General features: G+C 41.3%; 2 protein-coding genes across 7 annotated transcripts in view; one reads left to right on the plus strand and one right to left on the minus strand.

Annotated features, from left to right (window-relative positions):
• The window catches only part of KIAA1549 (KIAA1549 ortholog), a 69010-nt gene extending 64525 nt beyond the window's left edge, over window positions 1-4485 (plus strand). For all 3 annotated transcript variants that reach the window (XM_056517967.1, XM_056517968.1, XM_056517969.1), the window contains 2 exons: window positions 1843-2012; window positions 2150-4485. In XM_056517967.1, the coding sequence (XP_056373942.1) occupies window positions 1843-2012; window positions 2150-2377 (398 nt within the window). In that variant the 3' untranslated portion in view covers window positions 2378-4485. The remainder of the gene's footprint in view (window positions 1-1842; window positions 2013-2149) is intronic.
• Window positions 4486-4776: 291 nt separating this feature from the next.
• TMEM213 (transmembrane protein 213) overlaps window positions 4777-20026 on the minus strand; it is a 47143-nt gene continuing 31893 nt past the window's right edge. For 3 of the 4 annotated variants that reach the window (XM_056517985.1, XM_056517986.1, XM_056517984.1), the window contains exons 2-5: window positions 16332-16376; window positions 15931-16164; window positions 8005-8049; window positions 4777-6335 (exon numbers count right to left, since the gene is read on the minus strand). In XM_056517985.1, coding sequence (XP_056373960.1) covers window positions 6163-6335; window positions 8005-8049; window positions 15931-15991 — 279 coding nt within the window. In that variant the 5' untranslated portion in view covers window positions 15992-16164; window positions 16332-16376 and the 3' untranslated portion in view covers window positions 4777-6162. The remainder of the gene's footprint in view (window positions 6336-8004; window positions 8050-15930; window positions 16165-16331; window positions 16377-20026) is intronic. The other variant, XR_008843281.1, reaches the window with a different exon arrangement.

Below are 20026 nucleotides of genomic sequence, written 5' to 3' on the forward strand. Positions count from 1 at the left end.
GTCATGACAGGAGGGGAGAGGTGACTGTAGGACAGGTGAATACAATATATTGTTCTCTGTTATCAGCCATGTCAGGAGAGGAGAGGTGACTGTAGGACAGGTGAATACAATCTATTGTTCTCTGTTATCAGCCATGTCAGGAGGGGAGAGGTGACTGTAGGACAGGTGAATATATTCTATTGTTCTCTGTTATCAGCCATGTCAGGAGATGAGAGGCGACTGTAGGACAGGTGAAGATATCTATTGTTCTCTGTTATCAGCCATGTCAGGAGGGGAGAGGTGACTGTAGGACAGGTGAATATAATCTATTATTCTCTGTTATCAGCCATGTCAGGAGGGGAGAGGTGACTGTAGGACAGGTGGATATATATATTGTTCTCTGTTATCAGCCATGTCAGGAGAGGAGAGGTGACTGTAGGACAGGTGAATATATCTATTGTTCTCTGTTATCAGCCATGTCAGGAGAGGAGAGGTGACTGTAGGACAGGTGACTATATCTATTATTCTGTTATCAGTCATGTCAGGAGGGGAGAGGTGACTGTAGGACAGGTGAATACAATCTATTGTTCTCTGTTATCAGCCATGTCAGGAGGGGAGAGGTGACTGTAGGACAGGTGAATATATTCTATTGTTCTCTGTTATCAGCCATGTCAGGAGATGAGAGGCGACTGTAGGACAGGTGAAGATATCTATTGTTCTCTGTTATCAGCCATGTCAAGAGAGGAGAGGTGACTGTAGGACAGGTGAATACAATATATTGTTCTGTTATCAGCCATGTCAGAAGGGGAGAGGTTACTGTAGGACAGGTGAATACAATATATTGTTCTGTTATCAGCCATGTCAGGAGGGGAGAGGTGACTGTAGGACAGGTGAACATATCTATTGTTCTCTGTTATCAGTCATGTCAGGAGAGGAGAGGTGACTGTAGGACAGGTAATTATAATCTATTGTTCTCTGTTATCAGCCATGTCAGGAGAGGAGAGGTGACTGTAGGACAGGTGAATACAATCTATTGTTCTCTGTTATCAGCCATGTCAGAAGGGGAGAGGTGACTGTAGGACAAGTGAATATATTCTATTGTTCTCTGTTATCAGCCATGTCAGGAGATGAGAGGCGACTGTAAGACAGGTGAAGATATCTATTGTTCTCTGTTATCAGCCATGTCAGGAGGGGAGAGGTGACTGTAGGACAGGTGAATATAATCTATTATTCTCTGTTATCAGCCATTTCAGGAGGGGAGAGGTGACTGTAGGACAGGTGGATATATATATTGTTCTCTGTTATCAGCCATGTCAGGAGAGGAGAGGTGACTGTAAGACAGGTGAAGATATCTATTGTTCTCTGTTATCAGCCATGTCAGGAGGGGAGAGGTGACTGTAGGACAGGTGAATATATCTATTGTTCTCTGTTATCAGTCATGTCAGGAGAGGTGACTGTAGGACAGGTGAATATAATCTATTGTTCTCTGTTATCAGCCATGTCAGGAGAGGAGAGGTGACTGTAGGACAAGTGAATATATCTATTGTTCTGTTATCAGCCATGTCAGGAGAGGAGAGGTGACTGTAGGACAGGTAATTATAATCTATTGTTCTCTGTTATCAGCCATGTCAGGAGAGGAGAGGTGACTGTAGGACAGGTGAATATAATCTATTGTTCTCTGTTATCAGCCATGTCAGGAGAGGAGAGGTGACTGTAGGACAGGTGAATACAATCTATTATTCTCTGTTATCAGCCATGTCAGGAGGAGAGAGGTGACTGTAGGTCAGGTGAATATAATCTATTGTTCTCTGTTATCAGCCATGGCAGGAGGAGAGAAGCTGTAATTGTCAATCTCCCTTTTAGGCTCCGCCCAAATCCATCAGCTGACACAGGTGGGCATCGCAAGTCGTATGGGGGCGCAGTCCAGTGAATTGGCTCCCAGTAGATCTGTCCAGCCATCTTCTGGCCCCGGCTGGCCCTCATACTACGGTCATGAAGACGAAACGCCTAGAAACGCTGCACACCGGGACACGGTAAGCTGCTGCCGCGCTGGAGACGGTGACTCTTTCGACTTTCCCGGTTATGTGACACGACCTGGTGATGACTGGTCTGTTCTTTCTGTCAGTGAAATGGAGACACCCGTCTAATTCTGAATCTTTCCTTTTTTCAGGGTCACACACACGGAGCCCATGACTACAGTGGCCCCCAGATGTTCTCTGTGAACAGGGGCCCCAATCGGCAGCCCAGCTCACACCTGCCCCCCTCCATCTGTTACCCCTCCAGCTCCGCTGAGGACATACACCCGGGTCACTCCTCCGCCTCCCTCATCAAGGCCATCCGGGAAGAACTGCTGCGCCTCTCCCAGAAACAGGCGGTGGTGCCCACCTACCACAGCTGATAGGGGCTTCACCGCCACCGATTTAGTGTCCGCTTCCTATGGAAGCCAGAGAGAGGGGAGGGGCAGGAGAAGGGGAAACTGACATAATGAAATACGAGAGAATGATATAACCGGACATCTGTCTAGACGGAGGGGTCAGCACCGTGGGTCAGAGGGGCAACCGGGACCAGATATTAAATAGGGGGTGTGCAGGGACCACAAACTGCAGAATGGGGGATGAGTATTGTCTGTAATGCACAGAAGGGTCTTAGGGAAGATGAGGAAGGGAAGATGAGGAATGTAGTCACGAGGCCAGCGATGGGTCCGGTAGGTTCAGGTTGTACCGGGAGAAGCAGAGCAGATTGTGCTGCGCGGCAGAGACGTGTTTGTGGTTGTCACTTGGACGTTTATCCATAAACATTGTATGGTGATGAGTAATGGCAGCGAAGGAGGAAGTTCTTGGGTTCTCTTGAATGACTTATTGTTGAAAGGTTATGGGATGTAGTATTTTGGGGTGTAGAAACCAGTTAATACCTTCAGGTGACCCTAAGAGCTGATGGGGGGTGTAGTACCTACTTACCACCTGTAGGTAGCAGATTGGAGGTTTAGTAACGTCTTCTTTCCTGTATGTGACCCTAAGTTCAGATTGGGGTGTAGTTACTAACTCTAGATGACCCTAAGAGCATATGGGGGTGTAGTAATGTCTTCTTTCCTCTAGGTGACCATAAGAGCAAACCAGGGGGTGTAGTACCTACTTACTACCTGTATGTGACCCCGAGAGCAGATTGGGGGTGTAGTGACTACTTATTACCTGTAGGTGACCCTAAGAGCAGATTGGGGGTGTAGTACCTATTTACTACCTGTAGGTGACCCTGAGAGCAGATTGGGGGTGTAGTACCTACTTATTACCTGTAGGTGACCCTGAGAGCAGATTGGGGGGTGTAGTACCTACTTCCTACCTGTAGGTGCCCTAAGAGTAGATTGGGGGTGTAATAACCTCCTACCTGTAGGTGACCCTAAGAGCAGATTGGGGGTGTAGTAACTACTTATCTGTAGGTGACCCTAAAAACAGATTGGGGGTGTAGTTACTACTTGTAGGTGACCCAAAGGCGAGACTAAGGGTTTAGTAACAAATTACTACCTGTAGGTGATGCTAAGAGCAGATTGGGGGGTGTAGTAACCTCTTAACTGTAGGTGACTGTAAGATCAGATTGGGGTGAATGTAGTACCTACTAACTACCTGTAAGTGGTTGTAAGAGCAGATTGGAGGTGTAGTAACATCTTTTTTCCTGTAGGTGACCCTAAATTCAGATTTGGGTGTGGTTACTACTAAAGCTGACCCTAAGAGTAAATTGGGGGTGTAGTACCTACTAACTACCTATAGGTGGTCGTAAGAGCAGATTGGGGGTGTAGTACCTACTTCCTACCTGTAGGTGACCCAAAGAGTAGATTGGGGGTGTAGTACCTACTTCCTCCCTGTAGGTGACCCTGAGAACAAACACAAAGATTGATGTTTCTGACCCATCTGGCAGTAAAGGAGTTAACTTAAGGTGCTTTTTCAGCCCAGCAATATATGGCGCACCTCCGAGCGCGTAGATCCGGTGGCCGTTTTCTCACCGATATCGGCAAATAGACACTTTACTATTAACGTTTTTTCGAGGGGAAATTTTTGAGGAAAAAAAAAATTTCAAAACTTTTTGAACAAACTTGGACGAAATTGAAATAGAAATGGACGTCCGACTTCGAATAATCTCTGCACCGTGTTCAGTGTCGTTCGCCCCTTCGCGGTCCGGTGTGCGGGTCTATCGGGCCGGGAAGGGGTTAATCCGTGGACTGTTGTTGTGTGCGGGGCCCCCTGGAGTTTGTGTGTGGTGTTGCGGGCCCCGCAGTGCTGTATATAGATGTCCCTCTACTCCGGCCGGTTCCGGTTTCCCGGGGGACGACATTTGCTGTGACCTCAATTTTTTTGTTTTGTTGTTGTGTTTTAATTTTATTTTTTATTGTTAATTTTTTTTATTTTATTTTTTTACGATGTGCACGTAGTGTGGGGGGTCCGTAGCGGGGGGCGCTCTTGGATGGGAATTGTTGGTTGTGTCACTGGTGCATGTTCTAAACCAATAAAGTAATTAAAAAAAAATTTTTGAATTTAGATTTTATTTCCTGAATTTGTACAAGATGGTGGCAAAATTGTAAATGTGAAAAAAAAAAAAAAAAAAAATTAATTAAAAAACAGCGCCACCCCTGTCCTGTGCGGTATTGCAATTTCGCTTAATTCGCTGCAATATCGCACACAACCTGAGGACAGGGGTGGCGCTGTTTTTCTTATCCTGTATAGCCTCGTTAAGGGCAGTGTTTCCCAACCAGGGTGCCTCCACCTGTTGCAAAACTACAACTCCCAGCATGCCCGGACAGCCAACGGCTGTCCAGGCATGCTGGGAGTTGTAGTTTTGCAACAGCTGGAGGCACCCTGGCTGGCGGCCATTTTGTGGTCATTACAGCCTATGAACCCCTTTGAGGCGTGAGGTAACATCGTGCCTATCGCTTATTTCTATGACCGTTTTGTACATAGAGAATTGGTCCGCTATATTTGCGTTAAATTCGACTCTCTAAAATGGCCGCCCTCCTTGTTAGTAGCGTCATAAAATGGCCGAAACTGGGGTAAATCGTAGGCCTCACCCATGAAGACTGAAAAGCGATGTTATTGCTCATAGCAACCAACCAGAGTCCAAGTTTCATTTTTCCAGTGCAGCTTAGAAAATGGAACCTGATTGGTTAATTTTTGGCCACTCCCCCCCCCCTTCCCCTCCCCTCACATACAGACAGGACATAAAAGATATCAACCAATTCAATCATCTTCTGTGGGAAAATGAAAGCTGGAACCTGATTGGTTGAACCCCTCTGCTTCCTTTCTGAGTGGCTGTATATGAACTGAAAGTGAAAGCTGGAACCTGATTGGTTGAACCCCTCTGCTCCCTGTCTGTAGTGGGGAGTGGCTGTATATGAACTGAAAGTGAAAGCTGGAACCTGATTGGTTGAACCTCTCTGCTTCCTTTCTGAGTGGCTGTATATGAACTGAAAGTGAAAGCTGGAACCTGATTGGTTGAACCCCTCTGCTCCCTGTCTGTAGTGGGGAGTGGCTGTATGTGAACTGAAAGTGAAAGCTGGAACCTGATTGGTTGTACCCCTCTGCTTCATGTCTGTAGTGGGGAGTGGCTGTATATAAAGTGAAAGCTGGAACCTGATTGGTTGAATCCCTCTGCTTCCTGCCTGTAGTGGGGAGTGGCTGTATATGAACTGAAAGTGAAAGCTGGAACCTGATTGGTTGAACCCCTCTGCTTCCTGTATTTAGGGGGAAGTGGTTGTATATGAACTGAAAGTGAAAGCTGGAACCTGATGGTTGCTATAGGCAACACACCTAGTAACAATAACAATGCCGGTTTTGTCTATAGCAACCAGTAAAATTATTTCCTAACCTGAGCAGAATATGGTTGCTATGGGCAACACACATAGTGACAATGCGCTGATTTTGTCCATAGCAACCAGTCAAGTTGTTAGTTTTATTTCTGATTGGTTGCTATGGGCAACAAGTCCAGTGTTCATACATCAGGCTGAGGAATAGAAGGCGGCCATTTTGTTTTCTTGTGCACAATCCGTGACCAGGATAACCGTTAAAGTCTTATATTGTTCCTCAAATCTTGTTGTTTTCTTAAGACGCCATAAATATATAAATGCCTCGCTGACGTTTTTTTTTGCTGATAGATTCCGTATTTTCCCACGTTTCGAGTCCGTGTGAGCGTTTCACCCTCTTACGCCTCCATGTATTTGGGCTCGTTCGGTCTCAGGTCCATGACTCGACAAATGCAAATGAGGATTAGTGTAAAAACCCACAGGCCCCAGCCCACGGCGGCGGCGATCCAGCCGTAACTGTCCATCCCCGGCATGCAGCAGTTACTCGCCACATCGCAGAAATCGCTGTTCACTGCAAAGGGAGGAAAGAATGTAATGAGAAACATGGCGGTGCCAAACTTATAGGATGAGGCCAAACGTTTCCCAACCAGAATGCCTCCAGCTGTTGCAAAACTACAACTCCCAGCATGCCAAGACGCGCAATGCTAGATATGAGTGTGCTGTATTAAAGGAGATCTCCAGCTAAAAACAACGTAAGTAGCTGATCATGGGGGTCCGACCGCTGGGCGGGACCCGGTACGCACTCCATTCATTTCTGTGGGAGTACAGCTCTCAAATCTTGTCGGCGATCCCATAGAAATAAATGGAGTGCGTGTCGTCTACCGGTAGACTCTCAGTGTGAGCGTTGGGGTCCCGTCCTCTCCACTCACCAATGTAAGAAAGCCAACAGTGCTGTATCTACGAGCCTCCTCCACACTCTCCAATGTAAGATGGCCGCCAGTGCTGTACATATGAGACTCCTCCCCAATCTCCAAAGTAAGATGTCCGCTAATGCTGTGTTTACGAGCTTCCTCCCTCCTTACCAATGTAAGATGGCCACCAGTGCTGTATCTACAAGCCTCCTCCACACAAGCCAATGTAAGATGGCCGCCAGTGCTGTATCTACGAGCCTCCTCCCCAATCTCCAAAGTAAGATGGCCGCTAGTGTTGTGTTTACGAGCTTCCTCCCTGCTTGCCGCCAGTGCTGTATCTATGAGCCTCCTCCACACAAGCCAATGTAAGATGGCCGCCAGTGCTGTATCTATCTACGAGCCTCCTGCCCAATCTCCAAAGTAAGATGGCCGCTAGTGCTGTGTTTACGAGCCTGCTTCCTGCTTGCCTATATTAGATGGATGCCAGTGCTGTATCTACGAGCCTCCTCCACACTTGCCAATGTAAGATGACCACCAGTGCTGTACATGAGACTCCTCCCCAATCGCCAATGTAAGATGACCGCCAGTGCTGTACATGAGACTCCTCCCCAATCGCCAATGTAAGATGACCGCCAGTGCTGTACATGAGACTCCTCCCCAATCGCCAATGTAAGATGACCGCCAGTGCTGTATCTATCTACGAGCCTCCTGCCCAATCTCCAAAGTAAGATGGCCGCTAGTGCTGTGTTTACGAGCCTGCTTCCTGCTTGCCTATATTAGATGGATGCCAGTGCTGTATCTACGAGCCTCCTCCACACTTGCCAATGTAAGATGACCACCAGTGCTGTACATGAGACTCCTCCCCAATCGCCAATGTAAGATGACCGCCAGTGCTGTACATGAGACTCCTCCCCAATCGCCAATGTAAGATGACCGCCAGTGCTGTACATGAGACTCCTCCCCAATCGCCAATGTAAGATGACCGCCAGTGCTGTACATGAGACTCCTCCCCAATCGCCAATGTAAGATGGCCGCTAGTGCTGTATCTATGATTCTTCTTCCCTCTCCCAAGAGAATTCCGCTCAGAAAATCCTTAGGGACCCTAAGGGCCCATTCACAGTGTGGATTTTCTGAGCGGATTTCTGCTCTGGACTCCCACTGATATTGTTGTGATATGTTATTAACCCCTTGAGCTGTTCAGGGACTGATGGGGTAAATCGCCACAATTCTTGGATATGATTGGGAACAGATCTGTTGCTTTTTTATTTTTCCTATTTAGGGACATGAGACCGAGGAGGATTCCCGGGGCTGGACAGAGGGGGCGCTCACCTGGACACTGCAGCAAACTCTCCACTGTCTCATTAGACGCTGAAGCTAGAAGAGAAAAGGACGAACGTTATGAGGGAGAAACCACAGGTGGAACATTATATCAGATTAGAGGGAGCATTATATCAGATTATAAGGAACATTATCAGATTAGAGGGAGCATTATATCAGATTAGAGGAAACATTATATCAGATTAGAGGGAACATTATATCAGATTAGAGGGAGCATTATATCAGATTAGAGAGAACATTATATCAGATTAGAGGGTACATTATATCAGATTAGAGGGAACATTATATAAAATTAGAGGGTGCATTATATCAGATTAGAGGGAACATTATATCAGATTAGAGGGAGCATTATATCAGATTAGAGGGAACATTATATCAGATTAGAGGGTACATTATATCAGATTAGAGGGAACATTATATAAAATTAGAGGGTGCATTATATCAGATTAGAGGGTACATTATATCAGATTAGAGGGTACATTATATCAGATTAGAGGGTACATTATATCAGATTAGAGGGTACATTATATCAGATTAGAGGGAACATGGTCTCAGATTAGAGGGAACATTATATCAGATTAGAGGGAACATTATATAAAACTAGAGGGTGCATTATATCAGATTAGAGGGAACATTATATCAGATTAGAGGGAACATGGTCTCAGATTAGAGGGTACATTATATCAGATTAGAGGGAACATGGTCTCAGATTAGAGGGTACATTATATCAGATTAGAGGGTACATTATATCAGATTAGAGGGTACATTATATCAGATTAGAGGGTACATTATATCAGATTAGAGGGAACATTATATATAATTAGAGGGTACATTATATCAGATTAGAGGGAACATGGTCTCAGATTAGAGGGTACATTATATCAGATTAGAGGGAACATGGTCTCAGATTAGAGGGAACATTATATCAGATTAGAGGGTACATTATATCAGATTAGAGGGAACATTATATAAAATTAGAGGGTACATTATATCAGATTAGAGGGTACATTATATCAGATTAGAGGGTACATTATATCAGATTAGAGGGAACATGGTCTCAGATTAGAGGGAACATTATATCAGATTAGAGGGAACATTATATCAGATTAGAGGGTACATTATATCAGATTAGAGGGAACATTATATAAAATTAGAGGGTGCATTATATCAGATTAGAGGGAACATTATATCAGATTAGAGGGAACATGGTCTCAGATTACAGGGTACATTATATCAGATTAGAGGGTACATTATATCAGATTAGAGGGTACATTATATCAGGTTAGAGGGTACATTATATTAGATTAGAGGGTACATTATATCAGATTAGAGGGTACATTATATCAGATTAGAGGAAACATTATATCAGATTAGAGGGAACATTATATCAGATTAGAGGGAGCATTATATCAGATTAGAGGGTGCATTATATCAGATTAGAGGGTGCATTATATCAGATTAGAGGGTGCATTATATCAGATTAGAGGAAACATTATATCAGATTAGAGGGTACATTATATCAGATTAGAGGGAACATTATATAAAATTAGAGGGTGCATTATATCAGATTAGAGGGAACATTATATCAGATTAGAGGGAACATGGTCTCAGATTAGAGGGTACATTATATCAGATTAGAAGGTACATTATATCAGATTAGAGGGTACATTATATCAGATTAGAGGGTACTTTATATCAGATTAGAGGGAACATGGTCTCAGATTAGAGGGAACATGGTCTCAGATTAGAGGGAACATGGTCTCAGATTAGAGGGAACATTATATCAGATTAGAGGGTACATTATATCAGATTAGAGGGAACATTATATCAGATTAGAGGGAACATGGTCTCAGATTAGAGGGTACATTATATCAGATTAGAGGGAACATGGTCTCAGATTAGAGGGTACATTATATCAGATTAGAGGGTACATTATATCAGATTAGAGGGAACATGGTCTCAGATTAGAGGGTACATTATATCAGATTAGAGGGTACATTATATCAGATTAGAGGGAACATTATATAAAATTAGAGGGTACATTATATCAGATTAGAGGGTACATTATATCAGATTAGAGGGTACATTATATCAGATTAGAGGGTACATTATATCAGATTAGACGGAACATGGTCTCAGATTAGAGGGAACATGGTCTCAGATTAGAGGGAACATGGTCTCAGATTAGAGGGAACATTATATCAGATTAGAGGGTACATTATATCAGATTAGAGAGAACATTATAAAAAATTAGAGGGTGCATTATATCAGATTAGAGGGAACATTATATCAGATTAGAGGGAACATGGTCTCAGATTAGAGGGTACATTATATCAGATTAGAGGGTACATTATATCAGATTAGAGGGAACATGGTCTCAGATTAGAGGGAACATTATATCAGATTAGAGGGAACATTATATCAGATTAGAGGGTACATTATATCAGATTAGAGGGAACATTATATCAGATTAGAGGGAACATTATATCAGATTAGAGGGAACATTATATAAAATTAGAGGGTACATTATATCAGATTAGAGGGAACATTATATCAGATTAGAGGGTACATTATATCAGATTAGAGGGAACATTATATCAGATTAGAGGGTACATTATATCAGATTAGAGGGAACATTATATAAAATTAGAGGGTACATTATATCAGATTAGAGGGTACATTATATCAGATTAGAGGGTACATTATATCAGATTAGAGGGTACATTATATCAGATTAGAGGGAACATGGTCTCAGATTAGAGGGAACATGGTCTCAGATTAGAGGGAACATTATATCAGATTAGAGGGTACATTATATCAGATTAGAGGGAACATTATAAAAAATTAGAGGGTGCATTATATCAGATTAGAGGGAACATTATATCAGATTAGAGGGAACATGATATCAGATTAGAGGGAACATGGTCTCAGATTAGAGGGTACATTATATCAGATTAGAGGGTACATTATATCAGATTAGAGGGTACATTATATCAGATTAGAGGGTACATTATATTAGATTAGAGGGTACATTATATCAGATTAGAGGGTACATTATATCAGATTAGAGGGAACATGGTCTCAGATTAGAGGGTACATTATATCAGATTAGAGGGAACATTATATCAGATTAGAGGGAACATTATATCAGATTGGAGGGTACATTATATCCGATTAGAGGGTACATTATATCAGATTAGAGGGTGCATTATATCAGATTAGAGGGTGCATTATATCAGATTAGAGGTTACATTATATCAGATTAGAGGGAGCATTATATCAGATTATAAGGAACATTATCAGATTAGAGGGAGCATTATATCAGATTAGAGGAAACATTATATCAGATTAGAGGAAACATTATATCAGATTAGAGGGTACATTATATCAGATTAGAGGGAACATGGTCTCAGATTAGAGGGAACATTATATCAGATTAGAGGGAACATTATATCAGATTAGAGGGAACATTATATCAGATTAGAGGGTGCATTATATCAGATTAGAGGTTACATTATATCAGATTAGAGGGAGCATTATATCAGATTATAAGGAACATTATCAGATTAGAGGGAGCATTATATCAGATTAGAGGAAACATTATATCAGATTAGAGGAAACATTATATCAGATTAGAGGGTACATTATATCAGATTAGAGGGAACATGGTCTCAGATTAGAGGGAACATTATATCAGATTAGAGGGAACATTATATCAGATTAGAGGGAACATTATATCAGATTAGAGGGTACATTATATCAGATTAGAGGGAACATGGTCTCAGATTAGAGGGAACATTATATCAGATTAGAGGGAACATTATATTAGATTAGAGGGTACATTATATCAGATTAGAGGGTACATTATATCAGATTAGAGGGTACATTATATCAGATTAGAGGGAACATGGTCTCAGATTAGAGGGTGCATTATATCAGATTAGAGGGAACATTATATCAGATTAGAGGGAACATGGTCTCAGATTACAGGGTACATTATATCAGATTAGAGGGTACATTATATCAGATTAGAGGGTACATTATATCAGGTTAGAGGGTACATTATATTAGATTAGAGGGTACATTATATCAGATTAGAGGGTACATTATATCAGATTAGAGGAAACATTATATCAGATTAGAGGGAACATTATATCAGATTAGAGGGAGCATTATATCAGATTAGAGGGTGCATTATATCAGATTAGAGGAAACATTATATCAGATTAGAGGGTACATTATATCAGATTAGAGGGAACATTATATAAAATTAGAGGGTGCATTATATCAGATTAGAGGGAACATGGTCTCAGATTAGAGGGTACATTATATCAGATTAGAAGGTACATTATATCAGATTAGAGGGTACATTATATCAGATTAGAGGGTACATTATATCAGATTAGAGGGAACATGGTCTCAGATTAGAGGGAACATTATATCAGATTAGAGGGAACATTATATCAGATTAGAGGGTACATTATATCAGATTAGAGGGAACATGGTCTCAGATTAGAGGGAACATTATATCAGATTAGAGGGAACATTATATTAGATTAGAGGGTACATTATATCAGATTAGAGGGTACATTATATCAGATTAAAGGGAACATGGTCTCAGATTAGAGGGAACATTATATCAGATTAGAGGGAACATTATATCAGATTAGAGGGTACATTATATCAGATTAGAGGGAACATTATATAAAATTAGAGGGTACATTATATCAGATTAGAGGGTACATTATATCAGATTAGAGGGTACATTATATCAGATTAGAGGGTAAATTATATCAGATTAGAGGGAACATGGTCTCAGATTAGAGGGAACATGGTCTCAGATTAGAGGGAACATTATATCAGATTAGAGGGAACATGGTCTCAGATTAGAGGGTACATTATATCAGATTAGAGGGTACATTATATCAGATTAGAGGGTACATTATATTAGATTAGAGGGTACATTATATCAGATTAGAGGGTACATTATATCAGATTAGAGGGTACATTATATCAGATTAGAGGGAACATGGTCTCAGATTAGAGGGAACATTATATCAGATTAGAGGGAACATTATATCAGATTAGAGGGAACATTATATCAGATTGGAGGGTACATTATATCCGATTAGAGGGTACATTATATCAGATTAGAGGGTGCATTATATCAGATTAGAGGGTGCATTATATCAGATTAGAGGTTACATTATATCAGATTAGAGGGAGCATTATATCAGATTATAAGGAACATTATCAGATTAGAGGGAGCATTATATCAGATTAGAGGAAACATATCAGATTAGAGGAAACATATCAGATTAGAGGAAACATATCAGATTAGAGGGAACATTATATCAGATTAGAGGGTACATTATATCAGATTAGAGGGAACATGGTCTCAGATTAGAGGGTACATTATATCAGATTAGAGGGAACATGGTCTCAGATTAGAGGGTACATTATATCAGATTAGAGGGTACATTATATCAGATTAGAGGGTACATTATATCAGATTAGAGGGTACATTATATCAGATTAGAGGGAACATGGTCTCAGATTAGAGGGAACATGGTCTCAGATTAGAGGGAACATGGTCTCAGATTAGAGGGAACATTATATCAGATTAGAGGGAACATTATATCAGATTAGAGGGAACATTATATCAGATTAGAGGGTATATTATATCCGATTAGAGGGTACATTATATCAGATTAGAGGGTGCATTATATCAGATTAGAGGGTGCATTATATCAGATTAGAGGGAACATTATATCAGATTAGAGGTTACATTATATCAGATTAGAGGGAGCATTATATCAGATTAGAGGGAGCATTATATCAGATTAGATGTAACATTATGTCAGATTAGAGGGAACATTATATCAGATTAGAGGGAACATTATATCAGATTAGAGGGTACATGGTCTCAGATTAGAGGGTACATGGTCTCAGATTAGAGGGTACATTATATCAGATTATAGGGAACATTATATCAGATTAGAGGAAACATATCAGATTAGAGGGAGCATTATATCAGATTAGAGGGTACATTATATCAGATTAGAGGGAACATTATATCAGATTAGAGGGAACATTGTATCAGATTAGAGGAAACATATGAGATTAGAGGGAGCATTATATCAGATTAGAGGGAACATTGTATCAGATTAGAGGGTACATTATATCAGATTAGAGGGAACATGGTCTCAGATTAGAGGGATTACATTATATCAGATTAGAGGGTACATTATATCAGATTAGAGGGAACATGGTCTCAGATTAGAGGGAACATTATATCAGATTAGAGGGAACATTATATCAGATTAGAGGGAACATTATATCAGATTAGAGGGTATATTATATCCGATTAGAGGGTACATTATATCAGATTAGAGGGTGCATTATATCAGATTAGAGGGTGCATTATATCAGATTAGAGGGAACATTGTATCAGATTAGAGGAAGCATCTCATATTAGAGGGAACATTATATCAGATTAGAGGGAACATTATATCAGATTAGAGGAAACATATCAGATAAGAGGGAACATTATATCAGATTAGAGGGAACATTATATCAGATTAGAGGGAACATTATATCAGATTAGAGGGAACATTGTATCAGATTAGAGGGAACATTACATCAGATTAGAGGGTACATTATATCAGATTAGAGGGAACATGGTCTCAGATTAGAGGGAACATTATATCAGATTAGAGGGAACATTATATCAGATTAGAGGGAACATTATATCAGATTAGAGGGAACATTATATCAGATTAGAGGGTACATTATATCAGATTAGAGGGTGCATTATATCAGATTAGAGGGTGCATTTATCAGATTAGAGGGAACATTGTATCAGATTAGAGGGAACATTATATCAGATTAGACGGAACATTATATCAGATTAGAGGGAACATGGTCTTAGATTAGAGGGTACATTATATCAGATTAGAGGGTACATTATATCAGATTAGAGGGTACATTATAACAGATTAGAGGGTACATTATATTAGATTAGAGGGTACATTATATCAGATTAGAGGGTACATTATATCAGATTAGAGGGTACATTATATCAGATTAGAGGGAACATTATATCAGATTAGAGGGAACATTATATCAGATTAGAGGGAGCATTATATCAGATTAGAGGGTGCATTATATCAGATTAGAGGAAACATTATATCAGATTAGAGGGAACATTATATCAGATTAGAGGGTACATTATATCAGATTAGAGGGAACATTATATAAAATTAGAGGGTGCATTACATCAGATTAGAGGGAACATGGTCTCAGATTAGAGGGTACATTATATCAGATTAGAGGGTACATTATATCAGATTAGAGGGTACATTATATCAGATTAGAGGGTACATTATATCAGATTAGAGGGTACATTATATCAGATTAGAGGGTACATTATATCAGATTAGAGGGAACATGGTCTCAGATTAGAGGGAACATGGTCTCAGATTAGAGGGAACATTATATCAGATTAGAGGGAACATTATATCAGATTAGAGGGTACATTATATCAGATTAGAGGGAACATTATATAAAACTAGAGGGTGCATTATATCAGATTCGAGGAAACATCTCAGATTAGAGGGAACATTATATCAGATTAGAGGGAACATCTCAGATTAGAGGGTGCATTATATCAGATTAGAGGTAACATTGTATCAGATTAGAGAGAGCATTATATCAGATTAGAGGGAGCATTATATCAGATTAGAGGGTACATTATATCACATTAGAGGGAGCATTATATCAGATTATAGGGTACATTATATGAGATTAGAGGGTACATTATATCAGATTAGAGGGAACATTATATCAAATTAGAGGGTACATTATATCAGATTAGAGGGTGCATTATATCACATTAGAGGGAACATATAATCTCACCTTCCCAGGACTCCTGGATGTAGCAGAGCTGTAGGAAGATGATGAGGGTGATGCTCTTCATTGTGACGCTCAGCAGGTCCCTGCACTGTACTGATGTGACTGCGGAGCTCCTGCAGACCTGGGGCAGGGGGAGGGGCTTCCTGTGAGTCAAGCTCCCCCCCCTCCATCACCTGTTCTCACTGCCCAGGTGTGACATGGTCGGTGTCCATCATGTGACAGATCTGTGGCTGCCGTCTGTATATATAGAGAATATAATGTGAATTGTGTCTGATACAAGAGAAGTCAGAGGGCTGGATTATATGCTGGGAACACTGGTTATACTGGGACCTCATTGTATCACAGTCCCAGCCCTGTCCACACCCAGTACAGAGCGGATGGAGGGGCCCGGGGCCACCACTTACCAGTTCATTGTTTCCTAAACATCAGCCCTGTGAAGGTGACCGGAGCTGTGTACATAAAACGAGAGAAGAGAAAAACATGGGGGAGGATGAGAAGACAACATCAATGGCCCTCATTTACTTAGAAAATCGGGTTGTAAGTCTATGTTGCTTTCTTACCCGACTGCTTTTTTCCCCTGATATTCATTATTATGTCGCATCCTGTTTGTCGCACGTGGGTTTTGTTGGTTTTGGTTTCCAACTCCTCTGAGTTGTCGGGAAAAATCCACAACAATTCAACAAATTCGGGTTGGAAACCTTTATAAATACGTGGGAAAGCTCAGAAATGTCGGGTTACGCCCCTTTTTCGGGTTTGGGAGAATCCACATCGGGTCTGTCGGGAAAAAATGTTGCATCGTGTCGCAGACTGGCGCACGATGTCTGCCACATGGCGCAGACAAAGAAGCGCCAAAAAAAATCGACAAAACAAGTAAATGAGGGCCAATATCTACTATACAACCATGATGGGAGCTATCAGGAGATTAGGGTAGAGATGTATGAAGAGGACAGGATGTGTATGGAGATTATGTGAGGAGATATCAGGAGATTAGGGTAGAGATGTATGGAGAGGACAGGATGTGTATGGAGATTATGTAAGGAGATATCAGGAGATTAGGGTAGAGATGTATGGAGAGGACAGTATGTGTATGGAGATTATGTGAGGAGATATCAGGAGATTAGGGTAGAGATGTATGGAGAGGACAGGATGTGTATAGAGATTATGTGAGGAGATATCAGGAGATTAGGGTAGAGATGTATGGAGAGAACAGTATGTGTATGGAGATTATGTGAGGAGAGATATCAGGAGATTAGGGTAGAGATGTATGGAGAGGACAGGATGTGTATGGAGATTATGTGAGGAGATATCAGGAGATTAGGGTAGAGATGTATGGAGATTATATGTGGAGATATCAGGAGATTGGGGTAGAGATGAATGGAGAGGACAGGATGTGTATGGAGATTATGTGAGGAGATATCAGGAGATTAGGGTAGAGATGTATGGAGAGAACAGTATGTGTATGGAGATTATGTGAGGAGATATCAGGAGATTAGGGTAGAGATGTGTATGGAGATTATGTGAGGAGAGATATCAGGAGATTAGGGTAGAGATGTATGGAGAGGACAGGATGTGTATGGAGATTATGTGAGGAGATATCAGGAGATTAGGGTAGAGATGTATGGAGAGGACAGGATGTGTATGGAGATTATGTGAGGAGAGATATCAGGAGATTAGGGTAGAGCTGTATGGGGGAGGACAGTATGTGTATGGAGATTGTGTGAGATATCAGGAGATTAGGGTAGAGATGTATGGAGATTATGTGAGGAGAGATATCAGGAGATTAGGGTAGAGATGTATGGAGAGGACAGGATGTGTATGGAGATTGTGAGGAGAGATATCAGGAGATTAGGGTAAAGATGTATGGAGAGGACAGGATGTGTATGGAGATTATGTGAGGAGATATCAGGAGATTAGGGTAGAGATGTATGGAGAGGACATGATGTGTATGGAGATTATGTGAGGAGAGATATCAGGAGATTAGGGTAGAGATGTATGGAGAGGACAGGATGTGTATGGAGATTATGTGAGGAGAGATATCAGAAGATTAGGGTAGAGATGTATGGAGAGGACAGGATGTGTATGGAGATTATGTGAGGAGATATCAGGAGATTAGGGTAGAGATGTATGGAGAGGACAGGATGTGTATGGAGATTATGTGAGGAGAGATATCAGGAGATTAGGGTAGAGATGTGTATGGAGATTATGTGAGGAGATTAGGGTAGAGATGTATGGAGAGGACAGGATGTGTATGGAGATTATGTGAGGAGATATCAGGAGATTATAATAGAGATGTATGGAGAGGACAGGATGTGTATGGAGATTATGTGAGGAGATATCAGGAGATCAGGATAGAGATGTATGGAGAGGACAGGATGTGTATGGAGATTATGTGAGGAGATATCAGGAGATTAGGGTAGAGATGTGTATGTAGATTATGTGAGGAGATATCAGGAGATTAGGGTAGAGATGTATGGAGAGGACAGGATGTGTATGGAGATTATGTGAGGAGATATCAGGAGATTAGGGTAGAGATGTATGGAGAGGACAGGATGTGTATGGAGATTATGTGACGAGATATCAGGAGATTAGGGTAGAGATGTATGGAGAGGACAGGATGTGTATGGAGATTATGTGAGGAGATATCAGGAGATTAGGGTAGAGATGTATGGAGAGGACAGGATGTGTATGGAGATTATGTGAGGAGAGATATCAGGAGATTAGGGTAGAGATGTATGGGGAGGACAGGATGTGTATGGAGATTATGTGAGGAGATATCAGGAGATTAGGGTAGAGATTTATGGAGAGGACAGGATGTGTATGGAGATTATGCGAGGAGATATCAGGAGATTAGGGTAGAGATGTATGGAGAGGACAGGATGTGTATGGAGATTATGTGAGGAGATATCAGGAGATTAGGGTAGAGATGAATGGAGAGGACAGGATGTGTATGGAGATTATGTAAGGAGATATCAGGAGATTAGGGTAGAGATGTATGGAGAGGACAGGATGTGTATGGAGATTATGTGAGGAGAGATATCAAGAGATTAGGGTAGAGATGTATGGAGAGGACAGGATGTGTATGGAGTGTCGTGGAAATATTTGGAGATTATGTGAGGAGATATCAGGAGATTAGGGTAGAGATGTATGGAGACAACAGGATGTGTATGGAGATTATGTGAGGAGATATCAGGAGATTAGGGTAGAGATGTGTATGGAGATTATGTGAGGAGATATCAGAAGATTAGGGTAGAGATGTATGGGGAGGACAGGATGTGTATGGAGATTATGTGAGGAGATATCAGGAGATTAGGGTAGAGATTTATGGAGAGGACAGGATGTGTATGGAGATTATGCGAGGAGATATCAGGAGATTAGGGTAGAGATGTATGGAGAGGACAGGATGTGTATGGAGATTATGTGAGGAGATATCAGGAGATTAGGGTAGAGATGAATGGAGAGGACAGGATGTGTATGGAGATTATGTAAGGAGATATCAGGAGATTAGGGTAGAGATGTATGGAGAGGACAGGATGTGTATGGAGATTATGTGAGGAGAGATATCAAGAGATTAGGGTAGAGATGTATGGAGAGGACATGATGTGTATGGAGTGTCGTGGAAATATTTGGAGATTATGTGAGGAGATATCAGGAGATTAGGGTAGAGATGTATGGAGACAACAGGATGTGTATGGAGATTATGTGAGGAGATATCAGGAGATTAGGGTAGAGATGTATGGAGAGGACAGGATGTGTATGGAGATTATGTGAGGAGAGATATCAGGAGATTAGGGTAGAGATGTATGGAGAGGACAGGTTGTGTATGGAGATTATTTGAGGAGAGATATCAGGAGATTAGGGTAGAGATGTATGGAGAGGACAGGATGTGTATGGGGATTATGTGAGGAGAGATATCAGGAGATTAGGATAGAGATGTATGGAGAGGACAGGATGTGTATGGAGATTATGTGAGGAGAGATATCAGGAGATTAGGATAGAGATGTATGGAGAGGACAGGTTGTGTATGGAGATTATGTGAGGAGAGATATCAGGAGATTAGGGTAGAGATGTATGGAGAGGACAGGATGTGTATGGAGATTGT

Source organism: Hyla sarda, chromosome 4 (genome assembly GCF_029499605.1).
Source record: "Hyla sarda isolate aHylSar1 chromosome 4, aHylSar1.hap1, whole genome shotgun sequence".
Classification (NCBI taxonomy): Eukaryota; Metazoa; Chordata; class Amphibia; order Anura; family Hylidae; genus Hyla; species Hyla sarda.